General features: G+C 34.3%; 1 protein-coding gene across 2 annotated transcripts in view; it reads left to right on the top strand.

Moving 5' to 3' along the window:
- The first annotated feature begins 268 nt into the window (after window positions 1-268).
- LOC145680794 (kielin/chordin-like protein) overlaps window positions 269-19858 on the top strand; it is a 222949-nt gene continuing 203359 nt past the window's right edge. Inside the window, exons 1-2 of one of the 2 annotated variants that reach the window (XM_081751833.1) lie at window positions 269-352; window positions 5018-5089. In XM_081751833.1, the coding sequence (XP_081607959.1) occupies window positions 5023-5089 (67 nt within the window). In that variant the 5' untranslated portion in view covers window positions 269-352; window positions 5018-5022. The remainder of the gene's footprint in view (window positions 353-5017; window positions 5090-19858) is intronic. The other variant, XM_081751832.1, reaches the window with a different exon arrangement.

Raw genomic sequence — 19858 nt, 5'->3', positions numbered from 1 at the left:
CTTAATGAAGTTTGTGGGATATATATGCAAAACAAGTCGTTATAGTTACTCCAGCGGCTTCTGCTTAAAACTTGTTTATTGGTAACTTGCCTTAAGACAGTAGCATTAACTGATAGTCACAAAACATTAACTTAACGAGAGGTCTTTTACTGCAAGAAAATAAACCTCTGTAAGAATTTAATCAAAACAAGTACCTAAGGTACACTGCTAATTGGTACGTTCATTATTTTTTTTATCAATAAAACTTATCGTAGAAAATAAGCGATACTTAAGGTTATATATAAGATCAGCTATCACCGTCTTAGTTGTCTATGATTTTCCGATCGACCAGGAACTGTTAAAGTAATAAACCGTAAGTATACATGCAAAACTATTATGTTAGTTTTTTCCTTGTTCTCAAGTACAATCATTGTTCATTCACTATGTTTATAACTGTGCGACCTGTAGGTCTCTTGTCTATGTTGCTTTCATTAAAGTGAGATGTTATAGCTAATGCTATAAGACGTCCTGATTTAGTAGGGACAGTCCTTTTTAGCCCTAGTAACGACTCTTTTCTCAACTGAAGTGGGGATCCGAAAATGTCTGTTTCTCTTTTTCCTTAAAAAATATAGTTATTTTATTTTACACAATCATTGCTCGAAACACACACACACACAAAACTACTGAACTAAATTTGTAGTTTAAATGTATAGAATTTGAGTTCTTTTATTTTTGTTTCTTTACTTAGGATTCCTCAGAAGTTAGATAAAGTTTTCATGTATAAGACCTCCAATAAAAATTTGAATTTTAAAATTTCGTTACGAAGTACACTACAGTAAAACATTGTGTTTGTATTTTATACAGTGTTTATGGACATACGGTGGAACACCTTAAAAGTGGACAAATTAAAGAAAGATACTTTACAACAGCATCTTCGGAGTAATGACAAGACATTTTTTTTACTCTATTCTTACAAATTTTATTACCTAGGTATAATAATATTAAGGCAGATTTAAACAGAAAAAATGTTAATATTAAAAATGATACCAACATTTCCATCTGGATTTCATGGAGTGTGATTAAGGAAATGTAAATAACGATCTTTTTGATACGATTACTTCTTCTTAGGGACGGGTGAGAGAGACGAGTTATCTCTGTACCGAAAGTATCCTAGTCAATTCCAGGGTGAATGTCAAAAGCTGCTTTTTTATTCCTGTCAGGTTGGTTCATTCCCGTTTGGCCTATTCCCGTTTCGCCTACGGAACTTTCAGCAATATATATCATTATCACAATTTCATCTTAGATGTAGACCAAACGGGAATACCCGTTTGGCCTATTCCCGTTTTATCTACGCTCACTCGATGAGGGATATTTAGTGCCTTGAAGTTTTTCTGAAAGATTTATAGATAAGTTTATTTTTCAACGTCAGCAACGTTATTCGTCAGATAAGTTTATTTTTCAACGTGAGGGATTCTAGCCAAGTACGTGTCGTGCCACTAGTAGTTTCAAAGGTCACCATTTCAAAACTTATATACGATCATTTCTTTAAATGATCTTACAGGGCAACTTAAAAAGGCGAGTGACTAGCTATTCAAGATCAGTTTTTCAAACATTACAAGAGTGGTCAGTACTCTCCTGATTTTGAGAGATGAACCATTACTCCCGCAACAGCCCTGCTAGGAAAATTTCTTAATGCAATTTTTCAGCCTTAGTGGTGGGTGAAAGTAATTTGTAGTTTTTTCTGCCTGAATGCAGAAATACTTGTAATATTGCAAGTAGAGTAAAATTGAGGGCTGGAAAGAAGTATCAGGATAGCTGTCTATTAAATTTAATTCTGAATTCTTGATTCATATTCAGAGTGGTAAACGAGTATCGAACCATAGGTAGCAGAGTTGAAGTGAACGGAGTCAGTTCTCTCCCTCATTCTTCCTGTTTGAATAAACTGAGTGCCAGTTTCTCTGAATGAAGAGATATGGAAGCTGTTTTGCTTCGATAGTATTTAACGAACTCTGGAATAAAAGGAGGAATAGCTCGAATGGGAACTAATTACGTTCCAAATCTAAATTTATTTAAACTTTTTCTAAGCTAAATTATTAATTTTTATACCAAATTTCTCATAATGAAGGTATTAGTGTTATAAGATTGATGGATCGGAATAAGTCTTCAATCAATGTATAACGTTTTAAGTGAATATCGTGATAGTAGACAACGACGGGATTTGAATGTTGCTCAATCACATTTTAAAATATTACTTGGCCTAACACGCTCAATTTACCTTAAACGTAACCTTAAAAAATAAAGTTGAGAAATTTAAGCATAGAAATTTAAATTTCTATAGAACAGTCAAACTATAGAACCACTATAGAACAGTCAAACTTATTACAGTATTCATTAATTGGTATGAGAATTTTAGACGATAGGAGTTCGATGCAGTGTTAGTTCTGGAATTTTCTTTTCTGCAAAATTCAAGTCAATTGGTTTAATTTATTATTTCATAGTTTGATTAATTTCCATAGATTTAACTTGATTGAAAATGGCATGACTGCATTTAGTCGATATATTAATATTTTCATTTTCTTTATATTGCGTTTCCACCTCAAATACTCAAGAATTCCCCCAAACACTAAATATCCCTCGTCGAGTGAGCGTAGGCGAAACGGGAATACCGGTCTTACTTACAGATAAGTTGAGATTGAGACAATGATACAAGTTGAGGAAAGGTCTGAAGGCGAAACGGGAATAGGCTAAACGGGAAGATACCGTCAAATTTGTTCTCAAAGTGATGATTAATAATAAGTTAAAAGTAAAAGAAATGAACAGAAAATTTACATATGTTTCTCTTAAAAATTGCTCGTCAGTATAAAATTTCGCAAGAAATTGAGAGGAGCTTCCTGTTTTGGTTGCTGTACGACTACCGTACTTAATTAGTCAACTACATAAAGAATAAAAACGTTTATACAAGTATAAAGTACGTAGAAACATAAGAATTGAAAATTAATAATTAAAAGTAATTATACTATACATAAAGCATATATATATAAGCAGTCACTTATATACTACTATTCATGTTCAATTACTACTTTCCAACAAGGAGAAAGTATTAGGGTCATGACAAATATTGAATTCGACATTTCAATTCATTTACAAGTTTTATGCGAATGATTTTTGAATTGCATTTGTGCATCGGACCATTTCTTCTCCATTTGTCCCGATTTGTGTATATAAGCGTAGAGGTCATACCTAGTTTTGGCCAAGAGACGAGATTTGTGGCTGCTTCATGTAACAAAAAAGAAAAAAAAAAGACGTGAAAATGTTACCTTGTCTTAAAACGTTTTTTCTTTTTCTTTTTTCTTTATTTCTTTTTCTTTTTTTCTTTTTTCTTTTTTTGGAAGAACTCTGTTTGTATTATCTCGCGGGAAATCCTAGTTATACTGTTGAACATGTCCTAAACAACTTTTAAACAATAGGATTTATTAAAGTTTTCACCAAGATTTATAGAATTTTCTTCCTAACTTTCAAAATAAGGTTAGTTTGCTGGAGGATGAAGATATGAATACTTTTCCTCAAAAACGGTTCAACGTTTTATATATATATATATATATATATATATATATATATATATATATATATATATATATATATATATATATATATATATATATATATATATATATATATAAACCAATATTTATTTGAAAGCATTTAATAACTTTAAATCAATATTTAATATGGTATAAGTAATTTCTCTGGAATGTTATGTACGAGGGAATATGGAGATGAGTTTCTCCAGACAATCGTCTCAAAAACAGCTTAGACGATTCCCTTGTTTGTACCCCGATAACTCATGTTACCTGACAATAGATATATCACCTTGATAGAAACTTGGCCTGTATATTTTTGTTGTGAGATTTTCGGGAGCTGCGAGTGGAGGTACGAAGGATTTTGGGGTAGTGCAGCTTTGCGTTGTAGTGTTATGCTTCGATAAAATTCGTCTAAATGATTATCTTTGAAATAAATTTTGTCAGGTTGTTCCATAATGATCATCAGTTCCAGCAGGGCAAAATTCTCTTATGGTTTTAATAATATAATATGTGATGTGTTCGGCTTTCTTTTTCTTTTTTTTTTGTTTTCTTATTTCTTTTCTTTTCTTCCTAGAAAGAAGTTATGCCAGTTTACTCATTCACAAATAGAAATTACAAAGGAACTAGTTAATGGGCGAATAAGTAAATATTAGTTACGCCTCTTCGCAGATTTCTTTTAGACGCTTACTTTCAAAATACGCTATTTGCAGATAACTCATATCTTCATTCGTATAAGGAATTCAGCTTTGAAAGTTTTATTGTCAATAGAGCAGGTTAAATAAGCATGCATGGTGTACATAACTCAAATTCACAATTCTGCGAGTTACGCTCCCAAGTGACTTTACCGACGGTACCAAGTAAGAGGTCTTCCAATAGAAACAGATACATTTTTCGAGACGAGGCATACTTTTATTACTCATTTTGGAAACGAGACAGTTTCAACTCTTGTCTTGTGAGTATCCCTATTCTTGATAGATTACAAATCCAAACAATACTGTCATTTTGTATGAATGCAGAAAGTTTCTTTCATATCTGATCAGACTTTGAAGTGTTATCATTGACGAGACAGATAGACAGGCAAATACTACTTCAGTCGAATGGTAGGAACTCGTTAAGCCTGTTGAGTGATGTTATAATACGTGTTAATGATACATAGAAAGAAACATGAATCAAGAAATGATCGATATTCCCACGAAAAATGATCGATATTTATTTTTAAATTGGTTTCTCGTTCTTTTCTAATGTTCCAATGGAAACCTTTTAATACTTTTAAATGTTTATGCAGCCACTAATGCATTGCTTAAATAGAAACTTTGCTGATTTAAAACCTTTTCATATTATAGTGAAAAGAAAAAAAGAAAAACACAGTTTCTATCTATGTATTATAATATGATTAGCATTTAAGCATTATTTCTTTATTACTAGAAATTAATCAAAATATAATTACTTTTTTACAGCATAAATGGCATTTCTAAGACCTTATACAGTTATACTGTTACTTATTCCATTCTGTTATGGATATACACCAGGTAAGAAATTAAAAGTACATATTACAAATATTGATGGAATATTTTCTATAGTAATGATTTTTTTGGGGGGTTCTGCACTAATTTCGTTATTTAGCTATGAAATTATTTAGCGCAAAACTTTCAAATTTTGTATAAATGTCTTCTTCGCAAGGTATAAACAAGACGGGATTTCTTGAAAGGTGTTCCCTACGGGGGAGTATAACGGGGCTTCATTAAGTTTTTATTGTTTCCCACATCTCCGGAAATATTAAGCGTAAAATCTAAGAATGCTATATATCTCCCTTGCACTCTAGTCCGTGGATAAGATGACATTTTTCGAAATGTGTCTCCTAGATTTGGGATAAGCAGCTTCAATGATCTGCCGTACGTCAGATCTCCGAAACTATTAGGGTACAACCTTGAAGTTGTCAGGGTTGCTCCTTACTCTTTAAATTGTATATAAAGTGGAATTTCTTGGCGGCCCTTATAGAGGATAATGAGGCTTTAATGACATTTTTCCCGTTCGCCAGATCTCTGAAACCATTAAGCGTAGGAACTTGAAATTTTGTACAGCCAGCTTCCTAAGCATTTGCATCTCTGACTGCTATGATTCCATTAAATCGGTTTTCAGCAGTGAGACTACGAGACGTGAGCCTACAGCTTAATGTAGCATCCGAATCACATGAACTCATTCCGATAGTCGAACCCAGGTCACCCTCACCAAATGTGCATACGCTATCCACATAGCTACGAGGGAGCTATTCATTAGTTCGGGTCCAGTACTTTTTCTAATATCACAGATATCTATACTAATGTAATCTAACTTACATGTAATATTTCAAGCAGTCGACGACAGATGGCAAGCTTCTGGAGCATAGAAACAGGCTTTTGCTGTGCAGTTAATGCGCGAAGAAAATTATCCACTTTAAGATTCATCTCTATTATTTGGAGCGTGTTGTCGATACTAGTGCCACATATCAAAGACATTACAATTTGTGTGTATAATTTATTATTTCCCTACATACTGCATATGAGAAGAAAAAAAAAAACAAATACATTGATCGTCCATGAGTTAGAAAATGGTTGAAACAAACTGAAAATACCGAATCTGGAATAATTAACGGATATAAGTTTGTAAATCTTTGTCTCCTTTTGTGGCCCTTCTCTATTCTCCGTCATTATCGTCATTCCAACATATCCTTCCTTCTCCACTGCAGATCTTCTTTATAATCTTGAGTGAAACTGAAATTAAAGCATATTAAAATCTTCTGACTTACCGTGGTTCGAATCCAGGTTTTCTGCCTTAAAATCCAACAGGCTAACCATTAACCTAAGCCAATTAATTGCTTGAGTTTCAACAAAACATGTGAACTAGTTTAAATACTGTCATGTAAGCTTCGACGAGCAACTAACGCCATATGAAGAGACGATCATTCGTTGAGTTAATTCAATTTCTTTAATAAATTTTATTGTTTAGGTATTTGTTATTGCAATTCTATTATTGCTTTATTATTTTTAACGATCATTCCAACGCCCATTATTTCATAGATTGAATTTCATTTACATCAGTTATTGTGAAGCAAAAATAAATGTGAATTGTGCGAGAAATACGTTTATACATTTTAAGATATGTATTTTCCAATTATTCGCCACATACGTAGCCGCACCTGACAATTAACAGAACCTAGTGTAGAAGAGAAAACTACTTAACATAAAACAAATTTAAGGTAGCGCACGATATAGTTGGGCGCTTTAAGTGAGTGAGTAATCATTTATTTGTATGTTTAAATCCCGGAGGAGGTCAAGTTTTTAATAATTTTATTATTATTATTATTATTATTATTATTATTATTATTATTATTATTATTATTATTATTATTATTATTATTATAGCGTGTTTCTAACCTAACCCGGGAACTGAGAACGTATTATTATCCTCTCGAGTGCGAAAGAGTACGGTTCGATTATCAGTAGGAACTCATGTGGATCGAATTCTGCGTTGAGTTGTGGATGCACGTCTCGTAGAAACTTAGAGCAGATAGTGACTAAACTCTAATTAACCAACTACTATCCTCTGAATCGTAACATAACATCATCCCACAAGGTTTTCTTAACAAATAGAATAGTTGGTTTGTTTCTTATTATACATTTTGAAATTGCAAAATCATAATTATCTGGAAATAGATGAAGAAACATTTACATGTTTCGTATTATAATTACTGTGTAGTATATAATATTAATTTCGACATACTTAGAAAAGGTGCTCGGCTCGAATTCATACTTGAGTAGTTTCGTATGGCCTCATTCATATATAAGTGCATTCTTATATAAAAATTCCAAACCTGGAAAGGGATATTACATTTCAATTAATCAGAAAAGCAATCCAACACAGTAACGAATATGACACAGTACGTGGCAGAAAATTAAGTGTAATATTGAGTATACATAAGTCAGAATTTGGGAATATCGAGTTGTCTAGAAAATGTTGAGCATTAGGAAGTCAAAGTTAACCCTCCAATACGCGCGCGGGCTATCATTGTAGCCCAGCGTTTTTATTTTCCTTGCTGCAAAGTAATGCGAGATGATAACTCAAAGGGTGTCTGTGTACCTTTCTATCAACTATCATTCTGCGTGTTTAGTGTGTGGTCGAACGTAAAATCGAAAGGAGCTCATTGTTATTCTGCTTGAAAGTTTCATGGGCTACACCTGTAGCCCGCGCGACTATTGCTGTCACAAATGTTCCAAAACGTCAAAGTTTTTTCATTATAGTTTGAGTATTGATCAGATGGTCAATGAGTTTCAAAAATGCCAATTCTGATGCGGCATGTTTTCTAGATGGCGATAGTTAAAATTTTGAGACCACAAAAATTCATTTTTCGGACACAGAAATAGTGAAAATTCAGAAGATGTGACTGAGAATTCCGGGCGGCAGGAATCACTGATACCTATTGATAATAGTAGTAAAGACAGTTCTGAAGTAAATTGTTATGTAGTAAAAGACAATCTCAAATGGAAATAAGTCACTCCTACTCGTAATATTTGCGCTCGTGCTCATAATATTGTGCTTTGTTTTCCAGGACCTAAAGGTGGGGGCAGGTCTGCGTTGTTGGAGCTTGAATATCTAGAAGTGCTTTTAGATGCAAACATTTTGAGACTTAAGGTTGATTTTACCAATATTTACATTGACAATATTAGATTGAGATTTGTACTTAACCGTGATGCAAAATTTACAGACGAGATTGTACGTGCCCTTATTGACATTTTGATGCTTTTGATGAGTGGTCAATGCTTGAAGGAAAGTGTGCATTGACCACTCACCACTTGTGTGCAGAACATGCTTAGAAGGACATTAATAGGGAAACATAAAAAGAAAAATATATGAGTGTAAATAGCATATGTAAAATTATGCAAAATCGTAATCAAACTTTGATACCAGAAACTCGTTATGCTGAAAAGGGATATGTTTTATGGATAATGCGTTTATTTGTAATATTTGTAAAATTTTTGAAAAATTATACTTAAATTTTTAAAGAATTCTAACACATATGTTTAAGAGGAAGGAAAGTTTAAAATGCGCCAGATTGGTCCATTTATTGATAAATACAAATAACTTTTAGTCTTTTCCTGTATCACTTTTGAAAAAATGAAGGGTGTTGGTCTTCTTTGTATATACATAGCTTTCAAAATAAACATATTTCTCAAATTGTATATAAAACCTTTAAAACAGTTTATAAAAACAATTCTCTACAAGAAAGACAGAAATATTAACAAAGCTAGGCAACATAATAAAATAAAAACAAATGGGCTACAGCGGTAGCCCGCGCGACTATCCACGTCACAAAAATCCACGCGCGTATTGCAGGGTTAAGAAGACTTTCTTTTGTCATTTTAAAATAGCGTTATGAAACCAAATATGAACCAATTTATTGGATGACATTTTGCCATTGTTCTTGCAACACTAAAATCTCGTCGTTATAGAACTTATGTTGTTTCAGGTAAAAACGGAAAAGAAAGAAAGAAAAAATGCGACACATGGTATTAAAAACTTTTGTTCCAAATAACCTTATCACCCTTCAGAGAATTCTGTGGAGACCTAAACATACAATAGTTTAACCGTGCTAGGTCAGTGATATACACTAGATATATTAAAATATCCTAGCAAAGTTCTCGCAACTTCTGACGGCTCGTTAAAAATGTATGCGGCTTGGCGTTGTCAACTTGATATATGACAAGCTTTCTGCTAACTACTTTCAACCATTTCATTTCGGAAGATGGACTCGTTCTATATGTTTACAGAACAGACCTGAGTCTATCGTTCTGCCAAACGGAAGCAGTTCGTGGTGCACGATGCCCTTCCACCAGTCCTACAAAACGCACAGCATAACCTTCTTGGACATAGGTTTCGAATTTGCCACAGACGGTGGACCTTCGACCACTACCTATTCCGCATATTGTTATTATATGCTATCCAATTTCCATTACTCGTGAGCAACCGATTTAGAAATGGATAGAGTTCGTTACATTTCAGATAGAAATTGGATCGAGTAAATAATTTTAATTCAGATCCTGTGACACCGAAACGTTGAGCTTACTTCTGTATTCAGCTCTCCCCAAATGGTTACCACTATTTGAATCTACTAAAGCCATCTTGTACTAAAATGCTTAATACTTTTTAAACTACCTGATATTTTTAATATCCAATGTTGTAGATACTTGAGTTCCAAAATTAAAATCTCGCTAATGGACGAAGTTTTTTTTTTTCACATATATTATTGTTTAGTTTACGTCAATGGATCAGTCCTACGAGAATTTTTCATAGTTCAGGAGACGAAAATTTAAATAGAATGTAATTGTTAAAAAAAAAAAAAAAAAAAAAAAGAGACCTAAGTTCCATTTATGAAGTTCTGATATCACTGAGTGCAGTCATTTCCTTGTTCTTTCGGTATAGTCAAATATCTTTCAGCTGAATATTCAGTGTAGAAACTGCTGTTGAAATACGCAAAATTCCAAAGCTAATCATTAGAAGAATTGTTAAAAAAAAAAAAAAAAAAAAAAAAAAACTAGTTGCAGATCAGCAAAAGAAGGGCTCATAAATTTCAAATGTTCAATGATCCTGTTACTTTGTATTACATTCATTTATGTTTACTTCTACTTATTAACATTGTTTATTGTTTATATTTTTGTTCTTTCGTCTTTTTCTAGAAAGTTTTTTTTTTTCAAAGCTATTTACATTTATATATCATGGTCATTTCGTTGATAATTTCCATGGTCATTTTGTATATCATGGTCTAACGAAGTCATCAATCATAACTATTCGTGAAGTTCCTATCGACGTTTTGGATTTCTCTCCCTTTCCGTCGTATAGCGTGGATGAACCTGTGATACATACCAGAAGCAATAAATAAAACTTTTCTTTTGTAATACCTAACAAGTCACTGAGTTGAATTGCCGAACTGAAGCAGCTTTCCTGTTACTTTTTTTTTAAAATTATTATTATTATTTTCCTTTGAAGTGCTCAGTAGCGCTAACTTCTAGTGCGTGGGATCCCTGGCTCTATCGCCATTCAAGTAGGTTTCCGGTGGACAACATCGTGTCCGAGTCTTTTCTCGTTGTTTCCTCCTACATTCTGATCCCACCAATACATTACCATCCACTTGCTTTAAGCATTTGTCTCTCTTAGCCTATAGGGAACAATTGTAAAACTTGAAGTAGAAAGATTTCATTTCGTTTCGTTTCTTTGAAGTGTTCGGGAAAACTAAAAATGTGAAACCAATATAAATAAGAGAAAAATGGTTGAATAAGGATAAATAATTGTTATAAAAGTAAATAGGTGCATCAGCTGAAAGTACATAAAAGTTAAAGGGATTAGTGTGATCAAGCAAAAACTGTCCTTGTAAAATCTTCTATTGAATTCTTTTGTATTATAGTGTTTCACCTAGCAAAAATTTAAATAGTTTACATTAAATAATGAGTGCAAAAGTTTACTAAATTATTGAAAGATTAATTTTTGGCAGGACAAAAATCACATTAAATCAGTGATTTAATATGGGACATTAAATCACTGAATTACCATTATTACATAAAATATGTATTGTTTTTTCTTGGGGGGGTATTTCTCATTATTTATTGCTAAAGTTAGAATAGTAATTTTGATACTGTTGCTCGAAAATAGTAACAAAACTAAATCACTCAGTTGAATTCGCTCTAGGAATTGTCTTATAAACAGTTCGGTTAATATACTACTTGTTTTACAATTTGTCCCATTTGCAATAATATCGGAGTAGAATTAATTGGGCATAATACGAAGGGCGTTCAATCGTAGTTATAGAGGACTCTAAATTGCCATTTTAAATTGGAAGATTATTAATTATAAATCAGTATTAAAAATTAACATTCTATCAGTATTTAATAACTGTCGAAGCCTTGGTCTAAATTAGTTATAAATAAAATCGAGAGATAAATAGAACGATAGTTTTTGCTGTACTTAATTGGACAGAGCATTTCACTGACGGATTCCTAGAGAATGTTAGTAATTACATTGAGTCTGTTTTTCTTTGAATCTTCCGAATAGAGTTCTGTAAACACCTGACTGAATTAGAGGTAAGAGTACTATTGGTAAGAGTGATAGAATTAAACTAAGTTAAACACAACCCTGGAAGCCATAAACTTAAACATGTGTTCAATTATTTGATAGAGAACTTACTTAAATACGTGATTTGTGGTTTCAAAGGTTATTTAGAGATTAAAATTTTACATTTGACAATGTCAATTTCTTCGAAATCGGTAATTTTGAATAAATGCCAAAATTGAGTAGGAATTAGTTGGTTTTATTTATTTTACAAGAAGCTATTGAAGATGTCGAAAATCTGGACATTTCGAAATTTAATTTTGTTCATTATAATCAATTATTATAGCTTTCAATTCTTTCTTCTTCTTCTTCTTCTTCTCCTCCTTCTTCACCTCAAGCATGGGTTGGTGGGCAACGTGGAAATTTTAAAACTTTTCTCTCGCTTGGGAGAGCTGTTTTATTCTTTGATAAGCTATCTTCTTCGTAACTGCATCTAGATATTCTATCCTTGGTCTTCCTGTTAATGGTTTTCCTTCTGTCTTTCCTTCTATCAGCACGGTGATTCAATCGGAATGTCGAATAAGATGGCCAAGCATACTGTTTCTTCTTTTTCCTATTATCTTCATGATCTGTCGTCCTTCATTAGCTTCCTTTAGTACATCTTCATTCCTTTTCCTTTCGGTCCATGATATGAACAGCATTCTGCGCCAACACCACATTTCAAATGCTTCCACCTTGGATATTTCAGCTTTTCTCATTGTCCACGTCTCCGATCCGTAAAGCTCCACGCTCCATACCAGGGTCTGAATAAATCGTTTTCGAACGTCCAACGACACATTTCTTGATGTTAGCAGTCCTCTTTTCCTATTGAGTGCTTGTTTAGCCTGCGCTATTCTGAAACTTATGTCTTTTTCACTTCTTCCGTCCGAGGATATTAGACTTCCTAAATAGGGGAACGTCTTAACGTCTTCGATTTTCTCTCTCTCTAGCCATACGTTTGCCCCTTCCTGTCCTGTTATTGTGCACTTCATCACTTTGGTTTTCTTTTTATTTATCTTAATTTTGCAATTTTTCCAGTTGGTCGTTCAAGTTTGAAAGTGCTTCCTGCAAGTCCTTTTATCTCTCCGCTTTCAGTACTGTCATCAGTGAACCTTACTGTGCTGAAAACCTGGCCATTTACTTTTACACCTTCTCGTTTTTATCAAAGAATTCTTTCATAGCCTCTTCTATATAGACGTTGATCAGGAGAGGTGAAAGTCCACATCCTTGCCTTACTCCTTTACTTATTCTTGCTTCCTTCTGATCTCTTCCTATAACAGCCAGCGGCGACGATTGGATGTTATATGTGGGGGGCAAGACATGGGTTGTATAACTAATAGGATACTATACTTTACAGTTAAAAATGCCGTATATCGCATTCCTACTATATGGATTGTATTTCCATAGATATAAAATTTATATTGTATTTCTACTTTCTGGAAAACTATATGGAATGGAAATGAACATCGAAAAGTCGAAAGTCATGAGAATATCCTGAGGAAACGAGCCCTTACGGGTCAGAGTAGAACAAAAGGAACTTGAAGACGTCGAAAATTTCAAGACTCTGGTAAGTATTTTGACAGGAGACACTTACTGTACCAAAGAGATCAGGTCAAGAATTGTCATAACCAAACTACCAAAGAAGCATTCAACAAGAAAAGATCACTCTTAACTAGCAGGCTCAATATTGAACTTAGGAAGAAGTTCGTCAATTGCTATATCTGAAACATTGGATTGTATGGTTCAGAGACTTGGACATGGACATTACGGATGTTAGAGAAGAAATATTTAAGAAGTTTCGAAATGTAGTGATGTAGGAAGATGGAGAGAATAAAATGGACAGAGAGAGTAACAAACGAAGATGTTTAAAACGGATAGATCAGAAGAGGACACTTCTAGGCACTATCCTTCGAAGAAAGGCCAATTACATTGGACACATCTTGCAAAGAAATTGTCTTCTTCATACCGCCATAGAAGGAAAGATGGAAGGAAAGCGAGGAATAGGAAGAAGAACACAACTGATCGATGATTTGAAAAATAGAACAAAATATTGAGAGTTAAAAGAGGAAGCTGAAGATCGAAAAACGTGGAAGAAACATTTTCAGACCTAAATCTAAAATAATAATTAAAAAAAGCTCTTTAGTCCTAGGGCCTGCTGCAAAGCAGAATACATAATAATAATATCGTATTTCATATTTTATTGATAAAGTGGATAGTTTCAAATATCTAGGATCAATATTAACATAGGAAAATCATATTTACGAAGAAATTAAATGTCGACTGTAAACAGGGAATTTGTGTTATTATTCGGTTCAAAATCTCTTGTCGTCGTGAATTCTGTCGAGGAATTTTAAGCTTAAAATATATAAAACGATAATCACGCCTGTTGTTCTGTATGGTTGCGAAACATGGTCGCTCACACTGAGAGAACATAGACTGAAAGTATTTGAGAACAAGATCCTGAGACGAATATTCGGACCCAAGAGGAACGGGAATTGGGAATGGTGGAAACTTCATAACGAGGAGCTACATAACTTATACGGTTTACCCACATTGTTAGGGTCGTCAAGTCTAGGAGGCTTAGGTGGGCAGGTCATGTAGCTAGAATGGAAGAAAGTAGAAACGCTTTCAAAGTCTTGACTGGAAGACCAATTGGAAAACGACCATTAGGAAGACCTAGGCGCAGATGGGAGGACAATATTAAGATAGATCTCACAGAGATTGGAATGCAAAGTAGAAACTGGATGCAGTTAGCTAAGGATAGAAGTCAGTTGTGAGCTTTTGTGAACGCGGCGGTGAACCTCCGGGTTCCATAGGCCATAGAGTTAGTTAGTTAGTTAGTTAGTTATTTCATATTTTATTAAGTAAACTGATAAGAGCAACGCAAGTAGGTACTAGCCCTTTGTATTCTTAAACAACGAAATTGTAAAAAGAGATTTGATTCCTTGCTCATGAACATCTTAAAATTCTATCTGAAAAATTGTGTGATCATACTATTTAATAACAAAATTTGCAAAACAAATTAATAGAAAGGATAATATTAATTATAGTAATGAAAAATGAGGCTTGCTTTGTAGAAGTTATATTGGAACTGGGAATTAATGAACAACTTATATTTTTTAATTACACACATGCTATTAAATGTATGTTATTACTCTTAGAAAATGAAAGATAGTAAATACTACATGCATATGATACGACATTTAAAGGAATGCGCAATTGCAATATTAATTGCTTTCATTTGCAATTAAAATACAGTTAATGCAGTTTTCTTAACTCCACGGGAAAACAAATACCCAATACCCAATAATATTTGCCAAATACCCAATGGCAAATATTATATGGCACCATTTTTCCTATGAACCAGTAATAATACTGAAATTTTACATTCCCAAATGGAACTATATACATTGAGAGGTTACTTCAAAAAAGTGGTGGGAGCTGCCCCCTCTTACCCCCCTAATTGCCGCCCCTGATAACAGCTGCCTGGTTCCTGTAAAGTTCTTATATTATTCTTCTGTCTCTCTAATCCACCTTCAGATTCTTCAGCGCTCTGAAAATGATATTCCAATCTACATTGTCAAAAGCTTTTTCTATATCTACAAATGCTATCACAATTTGGTTTGTTTATTCGGATGTGCTGTTCCATGATCAACCGTAGACTTAGTATTGCTTCCCTTGTTCCTCTTTTTCTTCTGAATCCAAACTGGTTCTCCAATATCCGTTCGTCGATTTTCCCTTCCATTCGTTGTGCGATAATTTTGCACAGTATTTTTGATGCATGGGAAAGCAAACTTATCGTTCTGTGTTCTTCGCATTTCCGTGCGCCTTTTCTTTTTGGGAAAGGGACCAATATGCTTTTCTCGAAGTCTCTTGGTATTTTCCCCGAGATGTACTTTTCATTTATAAGATTAAATAGTTTCTTCTTTGTTGCTATTCCGAGATTCTTAATTACTTCCGTTGGTATTTGATCTATCCCTGGGGCTTTACCAAGTTGCATTTTCTGCAAAGCATTGACAAATTCGCACTGTAAAATTGATGGTCCTAATTCATTTTCGTCGACGAGTTCTCCCTTCTCTATCTCTTCCTCGTTCACGCTGTCTTCTTTCCGGAGTTCTTCAATGTATACTCTCCATTTTCTTGTTATCTTCTTCTCTTCTATTAGCGTTGTCCCGTCCTTGTCCATGATAGTGTCTGTGTGTTTCTTTTCCTCACCGAACTGTTTTCTAACCTTTCTATATGCCGTTTCTGTATTGCCTTTGACTTGCACAAGTTGTTTATGCAGTTTTCTCTTGCCTTCTTTACTTCTCTGTTGATGTGATTTCTGCATCTTCTGTATTCCTCTTCTTTGTTTGTTATCTTGAACTGTCTTCTTTTCTTCATCATTTCCAATATTTCCGCTGTTATCCAGGGTTTATATGGGGTTCTAGATTCTCTTCCTATGTGCTCGTCGGCTACATCTGTAATTCCTGCTTTCATGGCTTCCCATTTTGAGTCATTGTCATCACCTGCTAAGGCTACCTTAGACGTCTCTTTGTATGTCGCATTTGCAAATTCCCTTTTCATGGTTTCATCTCTTCTTAGCTTGATTGTGTTCCATCTTTTATTTGGTGCTACCACTCCTTTTCTCTTTAGTCGGAGTTCGCTCTTCATCAAAACTAAATTATGATCTGATTCAACGTCTGCTCCTGGGTAACTCTTACTGTTCTTCACTTAATTTCTAAGTGCTTGTCGGACCAGTATCTAGGTATATAGTCTGTTTGGTATATTTCTTTGTTTACTGGTCTTGTCCAAGTGTATCTTCTTCTTAGTGGTTATTCGAAGAACGTATTTGTTACAATCAAATTATGGTTTTTGCAGAATTCAACTAATCGTGCACGTCTCGCATTCCCCCTTCCTAGGCCGAAATTCCTAGTGCCATTCTCTTCTTTGCCTTCACCGACTACTGCGTTCCAGTCACCCATAATGATTAAATTGTCCTGGTCTTGAACCTTCATCAATACTTCTTCTATTTGCTCATAGGTTTCTTCTACTTCCTCATCTGTATATCTTGATGTAGGCATATATACTTGGATTATCGTCATATTCCTCGATTCTGATGCTAGATTCAACATTATTATTCTTTCATTGTACCTCCAGCTGCTTATAACTTTCTGTCCTATCTTATTCAAGATAAAACCGACTCCTGCTGTACCGTTTATAGCTCCAGATCATTCTGAAGTCCCCGCTTCACATGTCACCTAAATCAACCCACCTAACTTCGATAATTCCCACGATATCTATCTTCATGCGTTCCATTTCTTTCTTCAAATTTTCCACCCAATAAAATGTCAATTTCAAATATAATTTTCATTTCTAATCTAACTCTTAATTTGCCATTGATGTTATTTCTGTTTTGAATGTGTAAAATTGATATAAGAAAGAACATTGCTACGAATTTTCTTTCATTTCGTCATCTAGACATAACAAATTACGAACACAAGTTTCAGAGAAATTCTTTATATATGTACAGGGGGTTGACAAAAAATCTAAAAACACTTCATACAGGGCACGTAAGTTTGGCCCTCCATTGTACAACACGTGTTGCGTTGCCGCCGTCAGCAGGAACCAGTTCACCTCTGAGTGTCGTGGTGTGAAAGTAGTGCGGTAAAATGGGCGACCTGACAGACTTCCAAAGAGGCATGATCGTTGGTGACCGTCTGGTTGGAGCTTCAGTGACAATAGTGGCGAACATTGTGGGGGTATCGAAAGGCACTGTGTCCAATGTCACGAGGGCATACACAATTCATGGGCAAACGACGTCTGTAAAGCACAACAGTGGTCGAAAGACAATCCTGTTAGATAAGAACCGAAGGGCATTAAAACGGATTGTAACAGATAAAAAGATCACTGCAATGAAAATTACGTCCGAACTCAAATTTGGCCTACAGAATCCGCTTTCGTCGAAGACAGTGCAACGGGAATTTCATAAAATGAAAATTAATGCAGGGCTGTTATCGACAAACCCCTGGTCACAGCAGTAAATGCGAAGAGGCGTATCCAGTGGTGCAAGGACCACAAGGCGTGGACTCATGAGCAGTGGAAATATGTAATGTGATCCGATGAATTGATCTTCACCTTGTTTCCAACAACCAGTCGTATTTACGTATGGAAACCACCGTCGGAGACCTATGATACAGACTGTCAGGCACACCGACGCAGGCTTATGAACAAAAAAAACGATCGCCAACGCGTGTAGTACAGTGGAGGGCCAAACTTACGTGTCCTGTATGAAGTGTTTTTAGATTTTTTGTCAACCCCTATATATATATATATATATATATATATATATATATATATATATATATATATATATATATATATATATATATATATATATGACCCTGTGTATATATACGTTGTCTCACGTCACCCTCTGTTCTTCTGTGTATTATAGTTGATTCGTCTCTTGGTAGATATTATGTCAAGGTCAATTTCAGGAGAGGTGAGCAGAGAAGTGTGTGACAAGTTCAAACGAACAGTGATGAATCTGAGAAACTTTTAACACGTTTATTTAGTAGTTAATATTAGTATTCAACTCCCTTCCTAAGATTTGTTTGGGTAGGGGAACAACTGAAGTCGATGTGTTTTGTATTAACTGGTACACTCATGTCCAAAATTATTGCCGCATGTCTATAAATATGTTGTTGTAGGAATATAATTTGGTAACGAATTCACCCGGTATTTCTTATAATATTAGTATGTGTATGGTCGGCAAAGACATGTATGTGGCAAATTTCATGTCAAAAGAGCAGTAAATAAGGTCAATATAACGGTAAAAGGAATTTTCTCGTCCATTTAGCAACATTTTGTTTTACTCATTCTAATTTTCATATTTATAATTGTTTTCCTATGAAACTTACCACAAATATACATTTCCCAATTATACACATACTATCAGTATTAAAAGTACCCTGCAAAATCATTATCAAATTATATTTTTACAAGAAGGCAGTTATAGATATGCGACAATCATTTTGGACATGAGTGTACATATTCATGAATAACTGTATTCCTACACCAGTTTTATTTTATTCCACTCATCTCCTTCCCTTCTTCATGCAACTCTTTAGCTTTGTACTGATCACGAAAAGTCCACTGCTGTATCAGACACAGGCCACACTTATATAAATGTTCCAGACTTCTAAAGTTATGTAATCAGAACTTACCTCTGGTACCTTAATGTCCCTAGAATGTCGAAAGTATTTATTTTAAAACATCTGGGTAAGCTTCAGAACTGCATTGGAAAGAAGATAGAAGGACCAAAAGGTACCTTCATAATAGCGTATGCACACGTTACATAAACCACCTTAGCATTTTGAGTATGGTTACAATAACGTGTATTGTTGGGACAACCACAATAAATCACGTTGTTTTATCTAAATATCATCCACGCTTCTTTGTTGTAGGATAAATAATACCGTATTGCACAATTAACTATGATAGCCACAAAAAGATCTAAGTACAATACAAAATAAATATTCCATGAGTTACCACATATTTTGGTAGGAACAACAACTCATATCGTTCACCCAACCTTATAAAACAACAAAATTATATGGTATCGAAAACGATAAGTATTGCTGTCCTTATTTTAACAACATTTTCTGGTTTAACGAACTATATTACGATTTTCCCAACTATATTACTTTTTCAATGTATAGGTGTTTTCCTTGCATTTTAAGCTGCAGAGAAGACAGCAGTTTTTGAAGTGCAGTACTAAAGGTGGGATAACGGGGTTTGGAAAATGTTCTGACGTTTGCCAGAACTATTAGGCCCAGAACCTTGAAATTTTATACAAATGTTGTCCTTGCACTTGGAGCTTTAGATAAGGCCAGATTTTGTGAAATGCGAACCCAGAGCTGGAATAATTGTTTTACCAATCACCACTTCTCCGAAACTATTAGGCTTAGGATCATATTCCTTACCGGTCGCATTTCAAGAAACCGAGAATTATCTACAACTTGAAATGCAAGGGGAACATTTGTACGAAATTTCAAGGATCTATGATGCTTAATAGCTTGAGAGATCAGGTAAACGACACAAAATCGTTCAGCCTCCCTTATCCCATCTTAGGGACCACGTAACAAAAAAAAAAAAAAAAAAAAAAATCCCGTCCTACCTACAGCATGGAGTACAAAGAA

Source organism: Thermobia domestica, chromosome 3, assembly GCF_964235325.1.
Source record: "Thermobia domestica chromosome 3, izTheDome1.hap1.1, whole genome shotgun sequence".
Lineage (NCBI taxonomy): Eukaryota > Metazoa > Arthropoda > Insecta > Zygentoma > Lepismatidae > Thermobia > Thermobia domestica.
Note: the sequence above shows the minus strand (reverse complement) of the source record. Positions and strands in the feature narration are given on the sequence as shown.